Source organism: Oreochromis niloticus, linkage group LG20 (genome assembly GCF_001858045.2).
Source record: "Oreochromis niloticus isolate F11D_XX linkage group LG20, O_niloticus_UMD_NMBU, whole genome shotgun sequence".
NCBI lineage: Eukaryota > Metazoa > Chordata > Actinopteri > Cichliformes > Cichlidae > Oreochromis > Oreochromis niloticus.
The window spans coordinates 6805923-6827807 of NC_031984.2; the positions used below are offsets into that span (position 1 = coordinate 6805923).

Below are 21885 nucleotides of genomic sequence, written 5' to 3' on the forward strand. Positions count from 1 at the left end.
ATAAAGCCACTTGACTTGATTGGCAGAAACTGTGCATTTTTCTGCCCCCTTGATCAACAAAAATATTTTATATACTTAAGTAAATGGGATCCCAACTAGAAATAGTATTTTAAAGAATGACTTCATTAAGATTCTCGTGATTTTCCAGCAGTTGGCTCTAAATATAATCACACTAGCATGTATAAATACACAGCTGGGGTCACTCAGTCACTTGAAGGTTTGTACTGCAGATTAGCCAATCAGGAACTGTGTTGCTGTATCCTGTATCAGACACAGGAAATCTTTTATACTTCGTGCAATCATTTTGTACGACACGACACATCTGTCGAGCAGAGGATCTGCTGTAAACTCAGCCCGGCTCTGTTTAGCACACGTTGTGTCTAACATTGAATCCATTTTTAGTTGCATTTTCTCTCGTTTCACTTGTTTAACTTTATAGATTAGTAGTGATCGCCAAATTCGGACAGTCCTGACAAACAACGATCAAAATATTTTCTGCGACCCAACAAACTTTAATACTATCTCCGATTATCGCACAAGCTGAAGATTTCCGATGACTCATTCACTGATTTAGCTGATATTTCTTCTCCATTAACAGCTTTACTTCCTCTACCCGATGGCCACTCACTACATTTGTAAGACAACCTCTGAATAACAAATAAGTCAGAAGATGAAGAATTATGTCTAACTGTTCTCTGTCTTTTAAAAAGAGCTTATTTTTCTTTGTTTATTGTAAACTACTCCTAAAGCTGACCTGCAGTTCCTCCTTGCCTCACCAAGTTAGATCCTATTATAGTTTTTTGTATTATTAGTTATGTTATTCAGCCAAAATGTATACAAAAACAAACAAACAGTCTGGTTCGAGTGTCCCACATTTCTTTGTTTGTGGTTTACTCGCGTTTGGTGATGTCACTTTTAACCTTGAAAATCGGAAGGAACATTTTTCCTCAACTTTTTTCTCCAACATTTTAAACACCAGAAAAAAAGCATTACCTTCTCAGGATCCAGTACTGTCATTTTGTCAGTAGCTGAGGTGACCAGGAGGAATGTTCAACCAGGAGGAGACTCTGAGGCAGACCCAGGACACCCCGGGGACTTAATTTCTCCATCTCAGCTAGTTTGGGAATGTCTCTGTATCCTCTGGGGGGCTACAGGGGGTGGCTGGGGAAAGTGAGGTCTCGGCTGCTGCGACCCAGATAAGGCACAAAAGAAAATAAATGGATGGGGGCCTTTTGGAGTGAGTCCCTTGATACCAAGATATATCGGTCCTCTTTTAAAGAGCATCAAAGTTTGCATTCTGTGGTCGAAGGCTGGATGGGTGGTGGTGGTGGTGGAGTCAATTTGTTAGCCTGCAGATGACAGTTTTTATCCCAGCAGGGACTTTGTTGTGGTTTGTTTTCACTCACTTCCTCCTTTTACTTTCACTCGCTGCTTTGTCAAGACAAACACAGATTGTGTTTTGGGTTCAAATAGACACTTTCACAACATTAATGTTACATATAGGAATGAGTCATGTCCAGTGATTTTAAATGTAACGCCAAGCGGTCCTTTACAAGCTATGTGCTGAGTAGGAAGTGACATCTGATGCTTGTTTTATGATTGAGCAGGGTTAGCGTGAAAGCAGTCTGTGGGCAGTCAGGGACTGGCCGTCTACCTGCAGACAGCGGCTATTGTTAGATTGGGACAGAGTCACAAATATGCGGTACCACCGGTCTGTGGGCTACTCCCGCTTGTAGCCCACAGACCGGTTGTGTCACATGTTGGTCTGTCAGTCAGCCGTGGAGAAGAGCAAAGTTATCAGATACAAAGATCTGAAGTGAAACAGGGTGTTAAAAACAATTTAGTGTCGGCAGACGCTGTCTGTTCTTTTCATGCTTAATGTTTTTGTCACACTTGTCCCATTCCTGGTGAACGCGGCTGTCACACCCTTCCCTGTTTTGGTCCACTCGTCAACCGGTCGGCATTCGAGGGGCGTATACTTAATCCATGTCCAGCGACATGCCGTTGGGATTTTGGAGGACTGCATGGAAACTCATTTGCGGTGGGTGAAAATCCCTCTCAGTTTGCTGTGCAGACGGACACATTTGTGGGGCGATAAATTACGCTTAAGCCGTGCCATAACCCCGAACACCAAAGGACACCGTGTGTGTGCATCTGCAAGACTCCATTAGTTTTGACAAAACAGCAGTATTTGACATTGGCTAAAAATAAAAAGGTCATATAATTAATCATTCTTGGTGGCTTTACTGCTTGTGCTGAACTTTGAAATCATGAGTAATATTTCTCTTTATAAATGATCCTTTAATCTCTTGACTACTTTTTGAATTATGAATTGGTAACAGTTTCCCTGGTCTGCTGTGTTTTTACAGGGATTTTTAACCGTAGCTCAGTTGCCATAAGGCAGTGGCCTGCCATCAGAAACACACTGGCTTGCAGCGACCTGCCCAAAGAACACTTTAGAGCAACGGTCCCCAACCTTTTTTGCCTCACGGACCGGTTTATGCCCGACAATATTTTCACGGACCGGCCTTTAAGGTGTCGCGGATAAATACAACAAAATAAAACTAGTACCCGTACCGAAAAAAAGAAGATTTATTCATAACACACGTGAAAAGACCCAGGAAAACCGAGTTAACGATAAAAAAGATAACAAAATAATGCTGAAAACCGATAAAAACCCTGAAAACCATACATTTCACACCTGAGCCTCAACTCTCGCGGCCCGGTACCAAACGTCTCACGGACCGGTACCGGTCCGAGCCCCGGGGGTTGGGGACCGCTGCTTTAGAGGACAACCTGCTGCCACCAGAGCCACAAACTCCTTCAAGAGGACGTCTTCAAATGTTTGTCTGACAAATATTTAATTTAGCCTTAATTGAAAATACAAAAAAGCACCAGGTCTTCACACCAATGAAACCACTTAAAGCTATTAATAAACAACAAGAAATCCAGACACAGTTACCATTGTCAAACCAGAAAGTTCAGTTCCCTCCAAAAATCACAGTGCCCAGTCTCAAATGATAAACTTTGTTCTTCAAACTAAATCTGTAGTTTTCTGGTTTCTGTTCCTATTTTTTTTTTTACAATATGAAATCTTTTGATGAATCATATCTGAGCAGGTTTTAGTTGCGAGACGGTAAAAAGTCCATGTGGAGAGCGAAGGAGGGTCTGAATGTGACAAAAGTGCAGTTTGAAACAATCTAATGTCTGACAGGCTTCTTTAATTTATCTGCTTCAGTAAACAATGACTAGAGGATGGAAGGCCTAAAAAAATAAGGCAGTCAGTTACAGTTAGATTAACGTGTCACCCTTAACTGCAGCATCAGCTAAAAACTTTGGCACTCTTTTGGATTCAGAAACGCATCAGGCAGTGGCTCAAATGTAGAATTCAGAGACAAATGGGTGCCAACATGGTGGTTGCCTCCATTTTTATATGCTCTTACCCCCAGAGGCTAAGCTGATGGGTTGCCAGATTATCAAAGTAGCTGCTGATGAATTTTCTGCAATAATTAACATTTTATTAGTCACTTACAGTTTGCAGTAAAAAAAAAAAAATCCACATTTTACTCCCTTTCTTGTTGCTTTACTCATTTATCAAAATTGTTGCCGATTAATTTTCTGTCCATAAACGAACAGTTTGGGTCGCCTAATCGTTTCATCTCAGCTCTGTTTCCCAGCGGATTGCGACCGCTAATAAAGTTTTTAATAACTGAAACCAGTTACTAGAACCAGCAGCCAAATTAAACACTTACTCCATGCCACGTTTCCCCCTCTGCAATAAAGCCTGAACAACGTATGTGGCGTCTGCGCGAGGCCGGCTGCAACAAGCTGTGGCACACAAAGGCGTGCAGAACATCTGTGGACAATTAGAGGCGAACAGAGCGGGCGAGCACTTATACTGCCCATTACACTTGAATAAGTCACTGGCTTGGCTTCTCATGATGTAATGCGGCTATCTCAAAGTTGCATCGGGATGGAGCGCTCGCAAAACTTCAATCGAGCTCAAACACAGGCACACAAACCGTAAATGTGATCTTGCGAGCGCAGAGTGGAACCACATTTCTCCGCACAGCAGCCCCATAATACTCTCATGCTCTGAGGTCATTTTATCAGGAAGAACCGCTCGGTGCGCTGCATGTCCCTCACCAAATATTGTTCCAAATGTGACACATTCAGGTCTTGTTCTGAAATCCTCCCAGCCTCGTGTTTAAATTCTTCCAGTTACGTGACTCAAGCAAACACATGCCAGTAATTCCACCCAGTTAGCAAAGGTAGACTTCACATTTACGGCTCTGCACGCTTCGCTGCTGTGGTGTGATATAAATCCATCTTCCACACAAACAGAGAGGTGGTTTGCTCACTGTTGTGCAGATGTTTTCCCAAACATCTGCTGAAGTTTCTCTGAGCTCACTTTAAATCTGTACTTAAGATCCTGTGATCCTGCAAGTAGGCCTTTTTGGCATCGCCAGGCAATTATGGTGCAATCTTCAAATTAAAGCAGCAAGAATAGACTTTGCTTGAAAGCAGGAGGCATGATGTATCCTGCAGTTACATTTTTATGATAAATATGTGTATATTTATTGATTTTTAAAGATTTACTTACTATAATGAGACTTATGTTTAGCACCTAAGCTAAACAAATGGAAAATCCATACTGGGAGTTCTCTAAGGGTGCTTCAGATGACACAGTGATGACCTGAAACTACAGAAATCTAATACTGTGTTGTAGGGATGGTCGTGATTTTTCAAATATTTGACTATTTATTAAATAATAATAATAACAAAAAGAAAACAATTGGTTACTGACTGTTGCTTTCTGTTGTAATTAACAGAGTCTGTAAGTAGCTAATGGGCTTGTACAGTCAGTGGGGGCAGTAATGGACCTCGATGTCAAACCATTAAACATTTGAAGGTGCAGAGAGATTAGATGCTACTCTACAAATCTGTAAAGTCAAAGACGACCGCTGTCAGAAAGTTCTGAAAAACAAACATAAATGTGATCCAGTGTAAAGTTCACCAGGTAAAACCTGCAAACAAACATTATTCCCGTAGTCAAACCTACAAAAAAACGCTCCTTAGACATCCAGATGTTCATGCTGTTCTCATGTACAGTAGAGGTCCAATCAGAACGCCAACCTCAACCATGAAATGCTGATCTGATTATTCCAGTGAATTAATAAAATGCATGTAACAACATCTCACTGACAACTAATTGTGTTAATAAATGGTGGTGAACTCTTTTCCACATACAGCATTACCAAAGCTTTTATTTTGGAAATATTTTTCAAACAAGACTAGACGTCAATCACAGCTATGTGCTGTCATACGAGAGGGACTCTATTGAAATGTACCGAATATGAAAAAATGTCTTTGCTTGTAATGCCTTCGGTCCATTGAGGGACCGGGGACCTCTGGGAGTCTTCTCTGGTGCCTGGCATGGCGACGCTGGCAGAGGACTCTTTGCATCATGGTTTGGGCTTGTCTCATCCTGCAGATACTTGATTCGATTGTTATCTAGAGAATTTGGAGGCTTCGGGTTCTTTGTTGTGTTCCTTGAGGCGTTTCTGTCTTTTCTGTTGGTCTTGGCAAGCTTCTGCAGGTGTGGTTGGTTTGCCAAAGCTTACAGTACATGGCTAGTAGACGTTGATAGATTGTACATGAAAGATGGATGTTTTAAATCCGTATTCCTCGTGATGACCTGCAGGGGGCCACTGTTCTGGTTGCAAAAACATGTCTATGAGAAAATGAGCCCTTCTGCTGCCTTCTATGACCTCAGTAAACACTTTCCTGATGAATTTCATGAAGTCTGTTCCACATTAGAGTCAGAAAGGACTCGAATGTGATGTTATATGTTATGACATGATAATACTTATAAGCACGCGGAGTTCCACTCCACCCTTTGCTTGTCACTTTCGATTTCAAAATATCGATACGGTGACAGTCAAAATGCTCAAGTCAAGGTTTCAAGATGGAGCTTCACTAAGCAATGGTTGACGTCACCGTGGCAACATACAGTTTATGTACAAGTCAAAGTAACCTTTCAATTAATGAAAGATTTCCCAGCACCGCACTGCAGATGTTCTAAAGTTCACAAAGAGCTCTTAGAAATACATCTTTAAAGTATCAAAAGGTTTAACTGAGTGACCTCAAATCCTTGTCTCAAACAATTTTTCTGGGAACTAATCAGTCACTGTGTTTAAAATATGATGTAATGGTTTCTAGGTCCTTTGTGCCATGCGGTCAGAGCGGATTTCTTACATGATATATGGTGTTTGTCTGCAACTGCCAAAAACAACAAACTACATCATTACAAAAGCAGACAATCTGGACGAGGAACCGAGCGTACGTCATTTCTTCTCAAAGCAAAAATCAGGTAAAAGCAGCCTGCAAACACTAAAAGATTCATCGAGCGTTTCATTGCAGATCTTCAGTGAAACTTTAATATTTTACAGCCTGAATTCCAGCCATCTTTGCAAGCCTATAATTCAGCAGGGTTCAAACAATGCTTGCGTCCTCATTTCTTCTGACCTAAAGCTTGGTCCTTCTTCAGAAAACGATGAGACAAAGGAAACAGCATGAGTGTATATCTGGCCTTGAACCAACAGGCACAGATCATTAAAATGGATGTTTTTCCTCCAACAATGAGGACTCTTTAATAGCTACACAGCAATTTCTAAGATGTTTTAACTCTCGTGTAATCGCAGAACGGCCCTACAACTTGTTAAGATTGCTGGCACATGTTTTATAACCTATAAAATTCCCCACAAGGTGAAAACAAACAAGAAACAATCCACCCCATTCAGAAAATGTGGAAGGTATCACAGTTAGTAAAACGCAGCTTTGTTAACATGAACCAGCAGATGGTGATAAGTTGTTGTTGTGCTGGGTGACATGGATGCATGCAATCTGTTGCTTTCACTGACGAGTTGAACTATCAGAACTTAAACAAGAGAAAAACATTATGAAAACATATTTTAATAACCAGCAGAGAAAAGGTCCAAAATTCTCCAGTTTGTGCTTTACTTTGTCTTTTGTGATTGCAACTGAAAATCTGATGTGAATAATTCAATGACATCACATCAGGCTTTAGGAAATCTTAATAAGAATCACAAAAATAAATCAAGAAATCACTGCATGTCTGTTTGTTTTCCACGAATCTCAATAATAAAGACTTTTCTGGTCTTAGTCGCTAGTTTCTAGTCTTAAGGAACAACATGATGTTCATATTGTAAATTATGGTTCGCATTATAGCCAAAAAAAAACTAAAAGTAGCCCCGATGTAAGTATCACGTCTAGTTCCATAAAGCTAAAACAGTGACAGCCAAAACTCGAAGCTTCACCGATACATCCGATAAAGTCCAGGTGTCCCACTGGGGCATCATCCACTGATTTCATATTAGCTGCATTCACATATCTGCCAACTATTGATAAAATACCAGAATTTCACTCACCTAAACCAAATCACAAACTTCTTGGATGTTTTGCATCACAATGAGCTCCAATGACTGTGAGCACAAACCTAGCAGACACCAGTCATCTCCCAGCAGCCACGCCCCAGACTCCAGTATCCATACAGGTAAGTTAAAAAACACTTCACCCCATAGTGTTGCTATGAAGTGCGAAAAACTGTCCAGAGAGACTAACTTTATTTCTTCTATAAGGTTTTAACATGAGAGCATTTTTGGGAGGCAGCTTCAAATGGTGATTTCAGGAACTGCAGTCATTGGCACTCCACAAGTTGCCGTTAGAGTGGCAACAACCTTGTGAAGAGGGAGGAAGTTGTACTGACCAGCTGGTTGCACAGAGGCCACCTGGTGGCTTTGTAGACAACATTTCGACAGATGGAGACACTTGTGATTTTTGCTGATTTGTCACAGTTAATTGATGTACTATCACTAAAAGACTGCATGCAATTGAAACTTGTCCCCATTCTATCCAAAAAATGAGCTTTATTGATGATGGCGACTGACTGCGAGGGGTCGCAGACCTGGTCCCCATCTTTGGAGCAACCATTTCAAAGGCAGCAAGATCGTGCCGCGGTCTCTAACCACTGTTATCCCTACTGTAACTGTAGTATAGATTACACGGAAGCTACGTCCAGCTTTAACAGTCTGAGTTAATAAATGAGCCTTGAGTGACAGTGACAGCTACTGTTGCTAGTTATACGTCATTTTCTAATATTTTCTAAATAAAACTGCTGTAATGAAAATAAACCCTGCACTGGTTTAATGCCATGTTGATGAAAATCAGTTTGTTGACAGTTGGATTATGAAAGCCAACAAGGGCACTGATATTTTCCAGATGACTAGATTAGGTTTCTTTTTAAAAGTTGTAAACAAACAAAGAAACAAAGACAAAAAGCGTCACCGTTCTATGGCCTGACAAGGCCTGACCAGCCGTCCTACAAAATTATCAAAACAAAGTTTTCACCAAATCTGCAAAATCAAATGCAGATTCATGAAGGTTCCCTTCAACGTCTGCTTTGTGAATGTCATGTATAATTCAGAAAGCAGCAGGCAAACATCAAACGTCAGAAGATCTGATGAAAATATGGCATTTCTGTTTGTTTCATGTGTTAATTAGAGAAAGGTTATCCACCCCTGCCTGACTTTTCATATCTTCATCAGTTTATGACCTGCTTGGTTGCATTTTCTTTTTATCAGCACAACTACCAACTATTGCAATGTTTAGCCTGTTTTAAATGCACTTATTGTGAAAATGATCACTTTTAATTCCTCAAAACATTTTCAGACTTCTCCTAGACAAGCAGATCTGCGAGGATTAGTTGACTGATCACAATCACTGAAATGTGGGGATTGTCTTTTTTCCCCCTGGTGTAAAATGAATGATTTAATTATTTTTTAATTAGACACAGCGAGTCCTGAACTTTGGGTGAGTGTTTAAAATGATAAAATGATCCGTAGAACACAAAAATATCTCCCTATTAAAGACTGACTGCTTGGCATTGCGCATCCTGTTGTTAAGCTGGACTCTGGTGGTTTTCCAAACTCATCATATTCATACATGCACACATATCAATTCAGACTGGAGGTCAGCGCAGACCAGCTAAAGTTAAATTCCTCTAGTCTGCACGGTGAAAGTCACATTTTTAGAGGAACTGGAGCTCAATTCGGCTGGTAAAATAATCAAACCAACACCTCTCCTCCTTAAAAATGATCTGAACTTCACATGATATAAAACAGGGTGGCTCATCCCTCCTCGCATCCACGCTGCAGACACATTAATTCATTCACGAACATCGCTGTGAGGCTGTTTTATTCTTGATTTAAACCCTCTGGTTTGTGCAGCGTCAGTCTCCACTCAGCCTGGATCTCTGACAAAGCCCGCACTAATGAAGCGCAGTTTATTCCCATCATAAACTGCCTTTTCTCTGCATCGCTGCGAGATGACAAATGAAAAACGAGCCGCACTTACAGGACTCGGATGACAGTTCCTTTTCCATGTTCCCTTTTCAGGTTTTCGAGGCTCAAACGGCGACAGGGTGTATTTCAGCTCCCGCGTAACGCAGCTGAACCAAACCGGATCTGAGCTTGGAAAAGCCTCCTGGTTTTTCCTTCTTTTTTTGGCCCCTTTTCTTGGGGACAGGCCCTCCAAACCCAAACCCTGCGCCGAAATGGGTCCCCTCCGCCACGGGTAAGCGCGCTGTTACGCCCTTGCGTTTCTCCCACAAACGGAGAAAACGCAGGAAAAACGCCGCAGCGTTTAAGGCTGAAGCAGCCCGCAGCAGCAAATCAACATTTTCAGCTGTGAATCGGCGCAGCCTTTACATTCCCGGTGATGTTAAAACAATGAAGCGCATGCAAACGGATCAGTGTCGGTATTCCTGCGAATCCATCGGCAGCCGAGCATTTCAGCACATGAAACGGCGTTTTTCCGTTTTTTAAAAACTCACCTCATTTGGATGGAAACTGCCGCTGTGTTGCCATGTCCGGTAAAGATAAAAATATACTATTTTTTCTTCTTTTCTTTAAAATCTCTACCTTGTGCTCATTTTTGCGGCGGTGTCCTGCTCCCCCCGCAGCGGCCGCTCTCCTCCTCTGCCTCGCCGTTTAAGTGTTTGGGTTGGAGGAAAAGTGATGTCATTGTATGAAATTTCATTACCCGCCCCACTTTTTTTTTTTTTTTCTTTCGGAGGCTGTCCCACGTTGCCAAACATAACTTCACCATATACTTAAAAAAATCTGCCCCGTATGTGTGGTTTGCTGTGCCTTAAAATACTCCTGCAGGCACCACCAATATGGACACGACCAAGAAATCCATCAGAAAATAATTTATTTGTGGTTGAAAGGGTGACATTTTTAAAGTTAACACACAAACAGCTGAAAACCTGATACAGCACTCAGGCTTTAAGGCATTTAACCCTAACAACTAGAAATAATACAACCGCATGACAAACAGAGGTAGGATGAGTGTATGGAGCTAAAACTGGACTAGAGGCCTCAAACAGCTATTTTTCTGAAGGTGACCTCAGGCTTAAGTGCAAATCTGGACTCGTCTATGTGGAACTGAAACGTGCTCGAACACTTTACAATACAGCCTGCGTTTACTGGTGTTTGAATGGAGGTACAGAGGAAAAGAACAGCTGGAGAATAAACAAACACGGGTGTGAAATGAAGACTCCAGCTCCAAATTTTCCTCATGTACACTTGACAAACATGCACTAAACTGCACCGAATCTTTAGTACTAACAGAGGGAGTAAATCACAAAATCCTTCCAAAGGTTCCTGTTATCCAAAGCCAGATGAAGGTTTCTTAACAATGTGTGAAAGCACAAACTACATCTGTTAAAGGTTTGTTGTTGATCATAAGCATAAAACAAGTTTTATAACCATATATTGTCTTTATTGATTTAAGGTTCCCTTTTCTCCCGCAGTAACAGCTGAAGCTATAAACTGCTTTACTGCAGGAATCATTTTTAAATTTCAGCAGTGAAGCATTTGCAGATCAGCACACGTGTCTTGTACTTTTTATTTATTTGTAACTACAACCAATGAAAATGTGGGAGATAAATGTGGGTGATGAAAAGGTTTGCTGTCCCACATAAAATGAGACGACTGGTCGTCCCCGAACTCGCTCAAACCAACTGAAACGCAAAACCACCTTAGCAGACATAATAAAAATTACATCAAGTATTTCTGTAAATACTGGCTACTAGGGCATATGCAACAACAGAATGTGTTAAAGTGTAATAATGGGAGAAAGTTTCCAGTTGCTTTAAAGTTTTATGGAAATGTGTTTTCTGCTGCAGTGGTGGAAAACATGCCGATCAGAAACAAAGTTACCTAAAACCCCATTTCTTTCCTCATCTTTATTTCAAACCAGGCAGTAAGAGCAGAAACAGTGAGGCACATCACAATGATGTTTATAACTGAAACTGCACAGTGTAACATTTTACCCTAAACTTCAGTTTTCTCCCTGCATTCCTCTAACATGTCCAGCTGACATTTATGATCCAAACGCTTCCCTCTCAGCTGACCTTTCCCTGCACCTTCACACGACTCACCTGAAACGGCCTCACACTGGGCGACGTCTCATCTCATGCTGGATTTTCTATAGTATGAAACCAGGAGTCTAGTTCCCCACATGAAGTACAATATGCTGAAAGGTTATTATGGAATTTCTGCCCATTGATCCCAAAAACATGTCGCCTACTCCAGCTTTCAGCCTCAGTAGGAGCCTCTGAGTACTTTAGTACCTAATTGTGGGCTGTATTATAAACGAGTAGCAGTGACAGTTCTTTGAAATGCTGGTTCATCTGGGAGCGTCGGCTGCAGCAGAGTCGATGTCTTGGAGCAAATTGTCGGTCGTGTCTTCCTCACCTCCGACTGCCTCTGACACCACCTGAGTGGAAGAACAAAGATAAAGCACATTTACTGCTAGTTCAGATCATGTGTTTGTGTAAAGGCCGACAACACAGTACAAAAGCTTCTTTTCAAAGGGTTCAGTGATTCTCTTAATCCCACTGAACATCTCACTTCATATTTTCTTTACACCACAGCTCTCAAAGTTTTGAGGACAGAGTGCAAAATCTAGAGCAACAGAGAGCACAGAGAAGAAATACAACATCAAATAAAAAAACCAAAAACTAATAATTAATTAAAACTGAAATTAAAATTTAAGTGTTAGAAAAAAGGTTTTAGTTAAGAGGATTTAATTTAGTCCAGCTGAAAGTGCATTTGTGTTGATGGAAAATCTCATTGCCTCCACCGTATGCAGATAAGTTGAGCTTAGGCACGTAGTGACTGCACAAAGGCTTATTTTGTAGCAGGAGAAACCCAGCTGCAGGTAAAGCCTGTAATGAGTCTGTTCCAAGGACTGGAATTGTTTTGCCTCTATATAGTTTATTCTTTAGTGAGATGGCAGCTGTAATTCTTGAATACATTTGCTCTCGGGAAACGTTAGAGGGTACTACTGAAACTGGAAAATTTGCTATTGGTGTTGTCCTGGACTGCTGCATCTTAGTATGTATAGTAAATGTTATGGTCTGTGGGCCACGTTGTGAACCACAGCTTTACAGACTGAATGTGACCAGCAGAGGTCTAATGGTCCCTGCAGACCAACATGTACATGTTGTGGCAGTCTATAGCCACTTGGGGGCAGTCACAAATATGTTTGTTTACTGCATGTTTGTTTATACGAAGTTTATTTTTTGTGGTGAATGCCCCCCCCTTTTCTTAACTGAGGCAAGATTTTAAGGATATATTTTTATTTTTTTAAGACTTTCTCTCTCTCTCTCTCTCTCTTTTGAAGAGAATGCAGCTATGACACAACACATGCCCAAGAATACACCTGTAATCATGATTATTTGTTATTTGTATCCTTTGTATTTGTTCAAAGGTGTTCATAAATTAAGTCAAATCATGTCAATTAATAAAAATCTTAGCACAAGAACAGCGTTTTCCTTCAACACTGTTCACTCATATAAAGACGATGGACATAAAACAGGTTATTTTAATAAAGGAGACTGCATCCTCAATAAAAGCTCCTAAAGGTACGTCTGAGATAGAGAACAAATAAATAAATTAATTAATAACATAAAATCAACCCTAACCTTTTTGAGTTTCATTCTTTTTTCCTGTGATCAACCTGAAAATGTTTTCAACACAGTACAGTTTGAATTGAGTGCATCAATGTTACCTGCCACAATAAGATATTCACGACGACAAAACCCCTGATTGAGAGTTAACCTGGTTGTTCATGATGGCGTCCACATCTCTCTCTGAGAGTTCCTGCCCTGAGGTGTCAAGGTCCTGGTCTGGGTCCTCGCCAGTCAGGATGTCCATCGGGGCCTCAGCTATGGCTCTGATGGTTTGGTCCTCCAGGGCCAGGGCTGTGTCAAACTGCAGAGGGGACGGAGGACCCTGCATACCGTCCCCTTCCACATCCAGGTCCTGCAAAACAGAGATGCCCAAAATCTTAACACCAACATTGCTATTGGACCCATCTTTGATGGTATATTTATAGAAATCCCTCCCTCCTTGTTTTTTTTTTTTTTTAAGCTTGGCTTCATAGCCATTTGTTTCATTTGACTCAACCTGAGATCAATCTTAATGGATCTGAAAACAGAAGGATAACATAGAAGCTTATATGTCCCATTATATGCAGACAAACAGTGCCTATGTTGGTAGTAACCCACAAACGGCCCATTCTAAGTGAGGAAAAAGCCTGATTGGGCAAACCGTACCAACATTTGGTCCGTAAGGCTGCATTTAAGATGCTGCTTTACTGAATCATTGTAACCTGCTGCACATGCAACAGTCTGTCCACTTGCAGCCTCTGCCCCACTTGAGCCAGACTCCCTCTCCTTTAAAATCCAGAATATATAATTAAATATAATTAATATTTGAAATGTATATTTCAGGCTGAAGTAGTTTTATAAGAGTCATTAAAGTGGAAGAAATATTCCTATGTAATATTTTTACAGTATTTTTTTGGAGGGGTGATTTTTTTTGTCATTAGGGTAAAATGTGTCAGGATTTTTAAGGATCTACCATAAAGCAACTTACTTCTCAGCTTTAAAAAAATTTTTTTTTAAATTATTAAACAGATATTGTCCCATTGATAATTTGTGGGCTAGCAAGGTGACACAGTGGTTAGCACTTTGTCCTGAGTTAAATTCCAATATCAGGCCAGGGAGGTGTCTGTGTGGAGTTTGCATGTTCTCCCCGTGTTTGCGCGTGTTCCCTTTGGATTCCTCCCACAGCTCAAAGACATGCAGTTAGTGGGGTGATTCTTAATTGCCCATAGATACAGACAACCATTTGCTTATGTGGTAGCCCTGCAACAGACAGGTGACCTGTCCAGGATGTACCCTGCCTCTTGCCAAAATTTTAATTTTTTTGAGTGATCACACTTGTCAATTTGCACGTCATCAGTGACATTGTCACACAATTACATCCTTTTACGCTTGCCATTACGGGGTTACCAAACCCTGCAACATTCCCCAGAAAGATCAGTCGGCACTCAGAGAAGAGTACAGGTGTCATCACACAGACATGATAAAGAAAACATAATTGGGTAACTTCAATTGTTAAAATAACTCGCTCAAGTAAAAGCCTTTCGTCTGCTGCAATTTGTAACTTTCTGTAGCTTTTGTTGTTTGTACTTTTCTGCTCAGTAACGCATTTAAAATAATTGTGAAGACCACCAACCTCAGGAAACAGGAAACCGAAAAATACTCTACTCCAGGACACATAGTACAAAAAACGGAGGCCATGGTCAGCCATACTACAGCACCATGACTCGGCACACTATCCCCTGCTGTGGTGGAAACTTTACTACAGCTTGTGGAAAAACTCATTCAGACTGATACTCAGCTTTCACAAGAGGAATTATGTGGAACATGATATGTGTACTAGAGAGAAGAGGTTGGTAGGTGACTGTCATTTCTACGTACATCACTGAACTCGAGAGGGAGGTTCTCTGTGGGCTGAAGCTCTGCCGCACTCAGGTACATGTCTTTGCTCATAGGGGTGAACTCCTCCTGTGGCGGAGCCTCCTGCTCGGGCTGGTACATGGGCGGAGGCAGGGTGAGGTGCAGCGGGCAGCGGGGGTCGTCTGACTGACCCATGTGCACAGTACGATCACATGGAACATCTTTTAACCCTGGACACATTTTAAAAAGGACCTGGTTGCTGTCCTGGTAGATATCTGAGCATGTGGCTGTCAAGGTAAATTAGATGATCAAAAGGAGAAAAAAAAAAAAAAGATAAGAAAAGAGAGAGAATACCAAAAAACTAATTAAAGGGGAAGAGTTGCAGAGAATTAATGCCAAGCTGCACTGATGCTTTTCTGGAGGCCCTCTGTTGTTCAACACTTGCACCCATTTCTAATTGGCTTTCAAATGTCACCCATCAGCATCCAGCATCTACAGTCGGCCCATTTTCATTCTCTGACACCATTTCATTGAAAGTATATGGCAGTGAGACAACTGCCTTCAAAAATCACTGTTTGTATTCATCAGAATATTCCAAATCTTGTGCCTGACTAAAAAAAAAAATATATATATCTTAGAAATATTTAGAAAGCTTGATAAACCTCCTTGTTGCATTAAAGTGATGCCTTCATGGTTTTGTAGAGCATGTTAATGATAAAATTCTGATGTCTGGGCTCAGCTTAATCAAACTAAACTGGCTACTGGAAGAACGAAAATTCCTAATATTCAATAAAGGAAATATATTATTCTCACACAGCGAGAACTACAATGCAAGACTGAAAAACATGAAAAGTTACGCTAGTCAAAGTAGGTTAAGAAAGATTTTTGTTCCTTCCAACTGAATTGATTAGCTCCTTTGTAATTCTGGGAAACAAATCAACAGACCACAGGAAGGTGTTTATCTAGGCTCCCGTTGAAACGAACAGCTACTACAAGCTGCTGGTCTTGATTGGGGCCAAGGGGAGGAGGGTGGAAATGAGAAACGTAACTGAAGAGTGTAGAAATCAGCAGAGAGCCAGAGCAGATCAGTCTACATCTGGCTCATTCATTCAACAGAACAGAGCTTTAAAACACACTCCATTTAAACTTAGTCAAAGCTAACACCTGTTAGCTTTGACTAACAGCTTGCCTTTGTCTCATCAAACCTTTCCTGATGCATTATGAGGAGCCGAATGAGATCAACCTAGTGTTAATGTCTAGCACAGAAGCAATACGAGCAGAAATTAAGCAAAGAAAGTCTCATTTCATGACACGTCTTCAAACACAGCTCCTCTTTTCACTGTGGAGCATCTCTGCACTCAACTCTTTATCTCTGGTAACCGTTCTTGAATGAAGCCACAAAGCCGCTCCAAGCTGTTAAGAGAATATTACACTAGCTAGCATTACCCAATACACCCTTTGGCATTAAATTTTGTATCGGAGTAGTTACTAGTATAACAACAATAGCAACAGCTTATTTCACAAATCATACAAAATTGTGTGTCACAATGTTTGCCCTGTTAAATTTGGCTGTGCATCATTTAACATGATCTTATATTAATGTATACTGTTCATTTGATTAATTGTGAGTAGGAAATGTGTACAGTTGGTACAGTCCCCCTCTCAATACACTATATATTTTACATTTAAACCCACCAATTGGCAATAGAGGGCAGTCTGTTCACCATGCTTAAACTGGTTTTGAAAAATTCATATCATACGTGATACTATGATGAGTATTCCACCCATCATCTTTCATTCAGTGATTATTTAGTCACACTATTAAAGCCATCAGAGGATACGTGAGACACAGTGTCGGGCCATAGGCAGGCAGGGATTGGTACATCGGGTTCCCTCCATGAAGGAGATGCATTTTTCACTCACTGTTCTTGTGTGTGGCTACAACAGAAATAACAAACAAACATTAGATAATTAAGTGAAACGTAATCATAAACAGTTGACGGTTTTTAATTATCCCTCTATGACACCACTACCAGAGAATATAAGTAAAGAAAATGTACAGATTTCTTTAAACTCAGTATTAATTCAAGTTAGCACCTGAGGGCCTCCTTCTGTCACAGCCTGCCTCCTTTCCCTCAGCTGCCGGTGCAGCAGGGCCTCCACCCCGTACCGGCGGCGGTATCGACGCAGAGCTTTAAGCTTCTTCAGGTTCTCCCTCTCCTTCATGGAAAGACCTTCAGGCCCTGTCAGGAGGCTGGTACCTGTCATCAACATTAAAAGGTTTGTGTCACTCAGAATTAAGAGGAGTGAGCAGTAAAAGCATAAATTTGTCCTATGATTACCTATAGCTTCATGCTCCATTTTGCGGTTGTGCAGGTATCTGCGCTTCTTCTCTTTCAGCAGGTGCTGCAGGCGTTTGAACTGATCGATATAGAGGGACTGGAGTCTGATAAGTTTTTCTCGAGTGATTAGCGCCACTTCTTCTGCAGTGTACACTCCTGCGTGTCTGCCAACACATAGCATTGAAAATCTAACTTCCATTGAGTTTCAAAACATTAAAACTACTCAGTGTGTAACAAAGAAGAAAAGAAGAACAAAAAAAGCAAAAGCAAATCAAACTCTGTTCAGAATTTTTATGTTATATCAATGATAACCAACTAATTTAATCATCATTTATATAGGGTTGTCAAATATTTGGCCGGGGGGGCAGAACTTGCCCCTTACTAGGTGTGTGAAAATTGTAGAAAATTCAAAATTTTCAACAAATAACACTTTGAACCCACGAGACATTTATTCATTTCGATTCGACAGGGATGACTTATTTAATTGTAATTATGATTCAAAAACAAAGCATGAAATTGATGTGCTGCACAATAATTGTTGCCAGTTACCAACCCTTGTCCATAGTTGTGCTTTGAAGTAAACAAAAATGAGCTTGACGCCCCAGTTTAAAAGATACCAATTCAAGGCTTTCGATCATTACAAAATGGGATGTATATCTATGCCGTGTATACTTTACTTCACTTCATATTGCCTGAAGTGAAATCTTAAACTCGTGCTTTACTTCAAGCTGCCACGACCTGTTCTTACGCATGTCCAATACCAGAAGCCTGGGAAACATCTTTAAAATAAAAGGCTACAAAGCACTCCATATTTTCTTAAAGGGATTGAACTTTTAACTCTGTAGCTCACATTCCAGTGAAACTGCTTTTTAATTCAGATAAGAGCTAAGGCTACGTATACACTAATCCCCATAAATTGAAAAACGCGTTTTCATCTAAAAATGCTGTGCGTCCACACCGTCGTTTTCATCCACACTGAAAACGCTACGTTCCTATACTGCACATGCGTGAAAAGTAAGACGATTGAGGTGCGTCATTTCCGTCTGCCATTTATTTATTTTCTGACTCTTTGAAAAGTCGCAGCAAAATGTCGAGGAAAGGTGTCGAGTTTTATCTGGTGCTATCTGAAGCATGTAGAGACTGATATTAATCTTTAATAGGGCTGTCAAAATTGAGAGCTAACAAAACAACTGCTGCACAATGTCGTCCGCCATCTTAGTTGAACTGGTCACGTGACTGCATCAGATGACTAAAATGAGTCACTGTTTTCGAAATCCTCCATTTTCGCTGTCCACACTGCAACGCGAATACGGTGTTTTCAAATTTATCCACTTTGGAGAGTGTTTTCAAACCAAAAATGCCGTCTCAGTGTGGACGGAAGGCCAAAACGGAGAGAAAAAGACGCATTTTCAAGCAAAAACGTATAAGTGTGGACATGGCCTAAGCCTTCTATCTTGAACTACAGATTCTTATTCAAACTACATAACTACACAATGTGAGTTGAGAAGAAAATCTTAAGAGCTTACTTCAGAGGATCCTCGTGATCACTATCGATGCTGTCAGCCTCGCTGTCTGGGTCTCCTCTCCACGTCTGGTCCAATACCAACGGCCCCTGCTCTTCCTCACTCAGACTGTCCTCATCTAGCAAGAGGGAGGAATTAGTGGTATTTTTATCTGACACTTTAGGTCATGTTTAACATCACCCACACAAACGTGTGCGTTTAAGAGTCCTCTGACACTCTTAACATCATTGATGCTAGTTATTTCTCTTGCTACAATTTAAATACAACTTGTCTGGTAATAGGCACTGCTAAAAATGATACATTTTCATAGATAATGTTCATTACTTTTTCTTGACATTTAGCTATGACGGGAATTAAATGACAAGGAAAAAAAATCTAACAAAACAAAATAACTCTTTCACTGTGACCATTACAGACGTTTGCAAAGAGATGGATGTCCTTAGTTTGAACTTAGTGTATTCGTACAACAGGAAATAAATCAGCATTTTACAACATTTAAAGAACAACTAATGAGCTATAAACTTTTTTAATCTTTCCACAAGTGTACCAAATAACCCAACCAATAAAACTAATAAAACAACAAACAGTCTGTACAACTACATCAGCTTAACCCACATGCACCCAAATTACTATTTCCAAGTCAAAAAGTGGCCATTACCTAGAATGCGGCTGGCTTCAGAGCGTCCTCCATCAAGGCTGTGTGACTCTGCTCGGCTGTACCCACTAAGTTGAGACAGCAGGGCCTCTGGTGACGGACCAGAAGACGCCTTTCTCATTTGAGCTCGAAGAGCCATGGCATTCCTGCGAGCGTGCTCTGCACAGAAGGTCACTCTACAGAACAGACATTCAAATTGAAATTAGGAGGCTGCGTGGTACTGATGAGTTTATTTACATTCCCCCTTCTCTTGGGACTAAGTTCCCATTAATGAGATTCACAGCAGATAATGATGAGATTTAATTTCTTCTTAACGATTGTTAATGGCTGATTTGGACCTTCCACCCACCCGTCTTTCCTCTCTGCCTTTGGTGCGGCATTGGGACACCGCTTCCCGTTCTTGGCAGAGACGTAGCTGCACTGTTTGTAAGGCGCATTTTTGTCCTCCAAGATGTGTTTGATGCAGAAGTCCAAGCCTTCAAGTCGTGGCTGAGAGCAGGGCCGCTGGGTGAAGGAGCAAGCCTGTGGCTCCTGAGGTCGGGGTGTCTGGGTCACCCGGTTCCGACTTGAGGGCAAAACGTGGATTCGTATCCTGTTCATTTCAAGCCTGCGTGTAAATTTAATAACAAAAATAAATACATTTTTCCTGTTCACACCAAATGTTTGTATGGCTGCATGCATGAATAACTGCAAGAATACCTATAAAAACATTTGTTTGAATGTTGGAATAATGTTGGTATGTATTTTTATTCAAACTACTATTTTTGGTGACCAACAGGCTGGTATTTCAGAAACTGCTGATCAAAGATGGATCACACAGATCCAACTCTAGGGTTTATAGAGAACAGTATGAAAAAGAGAAAATGTCCAGTGAGCAGCAACATGTCAATAGAAAGAAATTAGAAGAGGATGGCTAGACTGCACTGAGCCGATAGGAACTCAACAGAAACTCAGATAACCACTTGTTTAATCAAGGTATGCAGAAGACCACAGCATGTCAAATCTTAAACCAGATGGGCTACAGCAGCAGAAGACTGGATGATGATACTCCTGTAAGCTAAAGCAAGCAGGAGGGGATTGGAAAAGCAATGTCTGGTCAATTTAATATATATTGAAAGGCCAGGATCTGATGTAAACAACATGAAGCTCCATCCTATGGTGTATCACCAGTTCAGGCTGGTGGTGGCGGTGTAATGGTCGTTCTACGCACACTTTGTTAAAATCCCACAGCATACCCGATTCTGACAATGTTCAACCCTTTATGACCAGAACACTCATGATGGCGGCTTCCAGCAGGATAACATACCGTGTCAGAAAGCTTTAAACTGGTTTTCTGAACAATTACACTGTACTTAAATGGCCAGGATAGATACTCGTGGTTTTTCGCCTTTTGATCCCAAATTTAACCAAAATAGAAAAAAAATATATAGAAAATATGCACATAAGGTGTCATAGACCGAATCACTATGAGTACTTAAATTTAAATGAAGCTGTATAAAAATAAAACAATGTTTTCATGTTATTGGTTTACTGACGTTTAATTGGGCGATGTCAGTTGGTCGTTATTAACTTGAGTAAAAGCTTATAAATATTACGCATACGACCTAAAGGCAATTGTAATAAGTAATACAGAGTAATAAAGGCCGCATTAATGTAAGAGAGAACGGCTTTTTCTTTTAATTCAGATATAAATCGCGGAGACAAACTCCTCTCTGCGTTAATGGATAAACTCTAACCGGGCGCCACACCGAGCTTCAGCCCGCCTCTCCTTACTGCGTCACTTTAACAGTTAAGACGGCAGTCGCCATCTTTGATCAATCGCTGCTAACGGCAGCTAAATGCTAATTTTCTCATTTTGCAGCGAGGATAGCAGGTCGGTGCCAAAAAACTGCCGTATTCCTCCATAACGCCAACGTGATTGTATGCCAGAACATGAACATATCGCTAATTTCTATTTGCGGCCGCCTACCTTTGTCTCGGACATCCGAGCTAGCGTGGTCTCCCGAAGAACACTGTTACGTCGATTTTCCTGCATTCCCTGTTAACTGCCACAGCCGCCGCTTACAATAAGTAACCCCGCCCACCTAAAGATCCGATTAGCCAGTGCGCCGGAGTGAGGTAGCCCATTGGCCTATCCAGTTGCCATTCAAAGTGTCATCCACCCAATCCATTTACACTTTTATCATAGAGCAGGGTCTCGAACTCTTTAGAGCAGCGGTCCCCAACCTTTTTTGCGCCACGGACCGGTTTATGCCCGACAATATTTTCACGGACCGGCCTTTAAGGTGTCACGGATAAATACAACAAAATAAAACTAGTACCGGTACCGAAAAAAAGAAGATTTATTCATAACATACGTGAAAAGACCCAGGAAAACCGAGTTAACGATAAAAACGATAACAAAATAACGCTGAAAACCGATAAAAACCCTGAAAACAATACATTTCACACCCGAGCCTCAACTCTCGT

The 21885-nt window shown here is 41.0% G+C and overlaps 2 protein-coding genes and 1 non-coding gene across 7 annotated transcripts in view; all 3 read right to left on the minus strand.

Annotated features, from left to right (window-relative positions):
* Window positions 1–10096, minus strand: part of nckap5l (NCK-associated protein 5-like) — a 57044-nt gene extending 46948 nt beyond the window's left edge. For 2 of the 4 annotated variants that reach the window (XM_005477902.4, XM_005477903.4), the window contains exon 1: window positions 9914–10096. Coding sequence is in view for 1 of the 4 variants with exons in the window: in XM_005477901.4 (XP_005477958.1) it covers window positions 9436–9463 (28 nt within the window). In the remaining 3 variants the exon portion in view is untranslated. Of the gene's footprint in view, window positions 1–9435; window positions 9839–9913 lie in introns of those variants that run through there. The other 2 variants (XM_005477905.3, XM_005477901.4) reach the window with 2 other exon arrangements.
* A 180-nt stretch (window positions 10097–10276) lies between these two features.
* kansl2 (KAT8 regulatory NSL complex subunit 2) lies at window positions 10277–21517 on the minus strand. 2 transcript variants are annotated; one of them, XM_003457077.4, is made up of 10 exons: window positions 21386–21517; window positions 19766–20023; window positions 19420–19592; window positions 18765–18879; window positions 17239–17402; window positions 16994–17157; window positions 16738–16834; window positions 14918–15171; window positions 13209–13412; window positions 10277–11862 (listed from the first exon to the last, which is right to left on the minus strand). In XM_003457077.4, exons 2-10 carry the CDS (start codon window positions 20014–20016, stop codon window positions 11773–11775), a joined length of 1512 nt encoding a protein of 503 aa, XP_003457125.1. In that variant the 5' UTR covers window positions 20017–20023; window positions 21386–21517; the 3' UTR covers window positions 10277–11772. The 2 variants fall into 2 exon arrangements, with proteins under 2 accessions (XP_003457125.1, XP_013120714.1); XM_013265260.3 differs by having other exon boundaries at window positions 13159–13412.
* LOC112843387 (small nucleolar RNA SNORA2/SNORA34 family) lies at window positions 15780–15915 on the minus strand. Its single transcript, XR_003215718.1, has one exon. It is a non-coding gene; the product is annotated as a small nucleolar RNA SNORA2/SNORA34 family (small nucleolar RNA).
* Window positions 21518–21885: the final 368 nt, after the last annotated feature.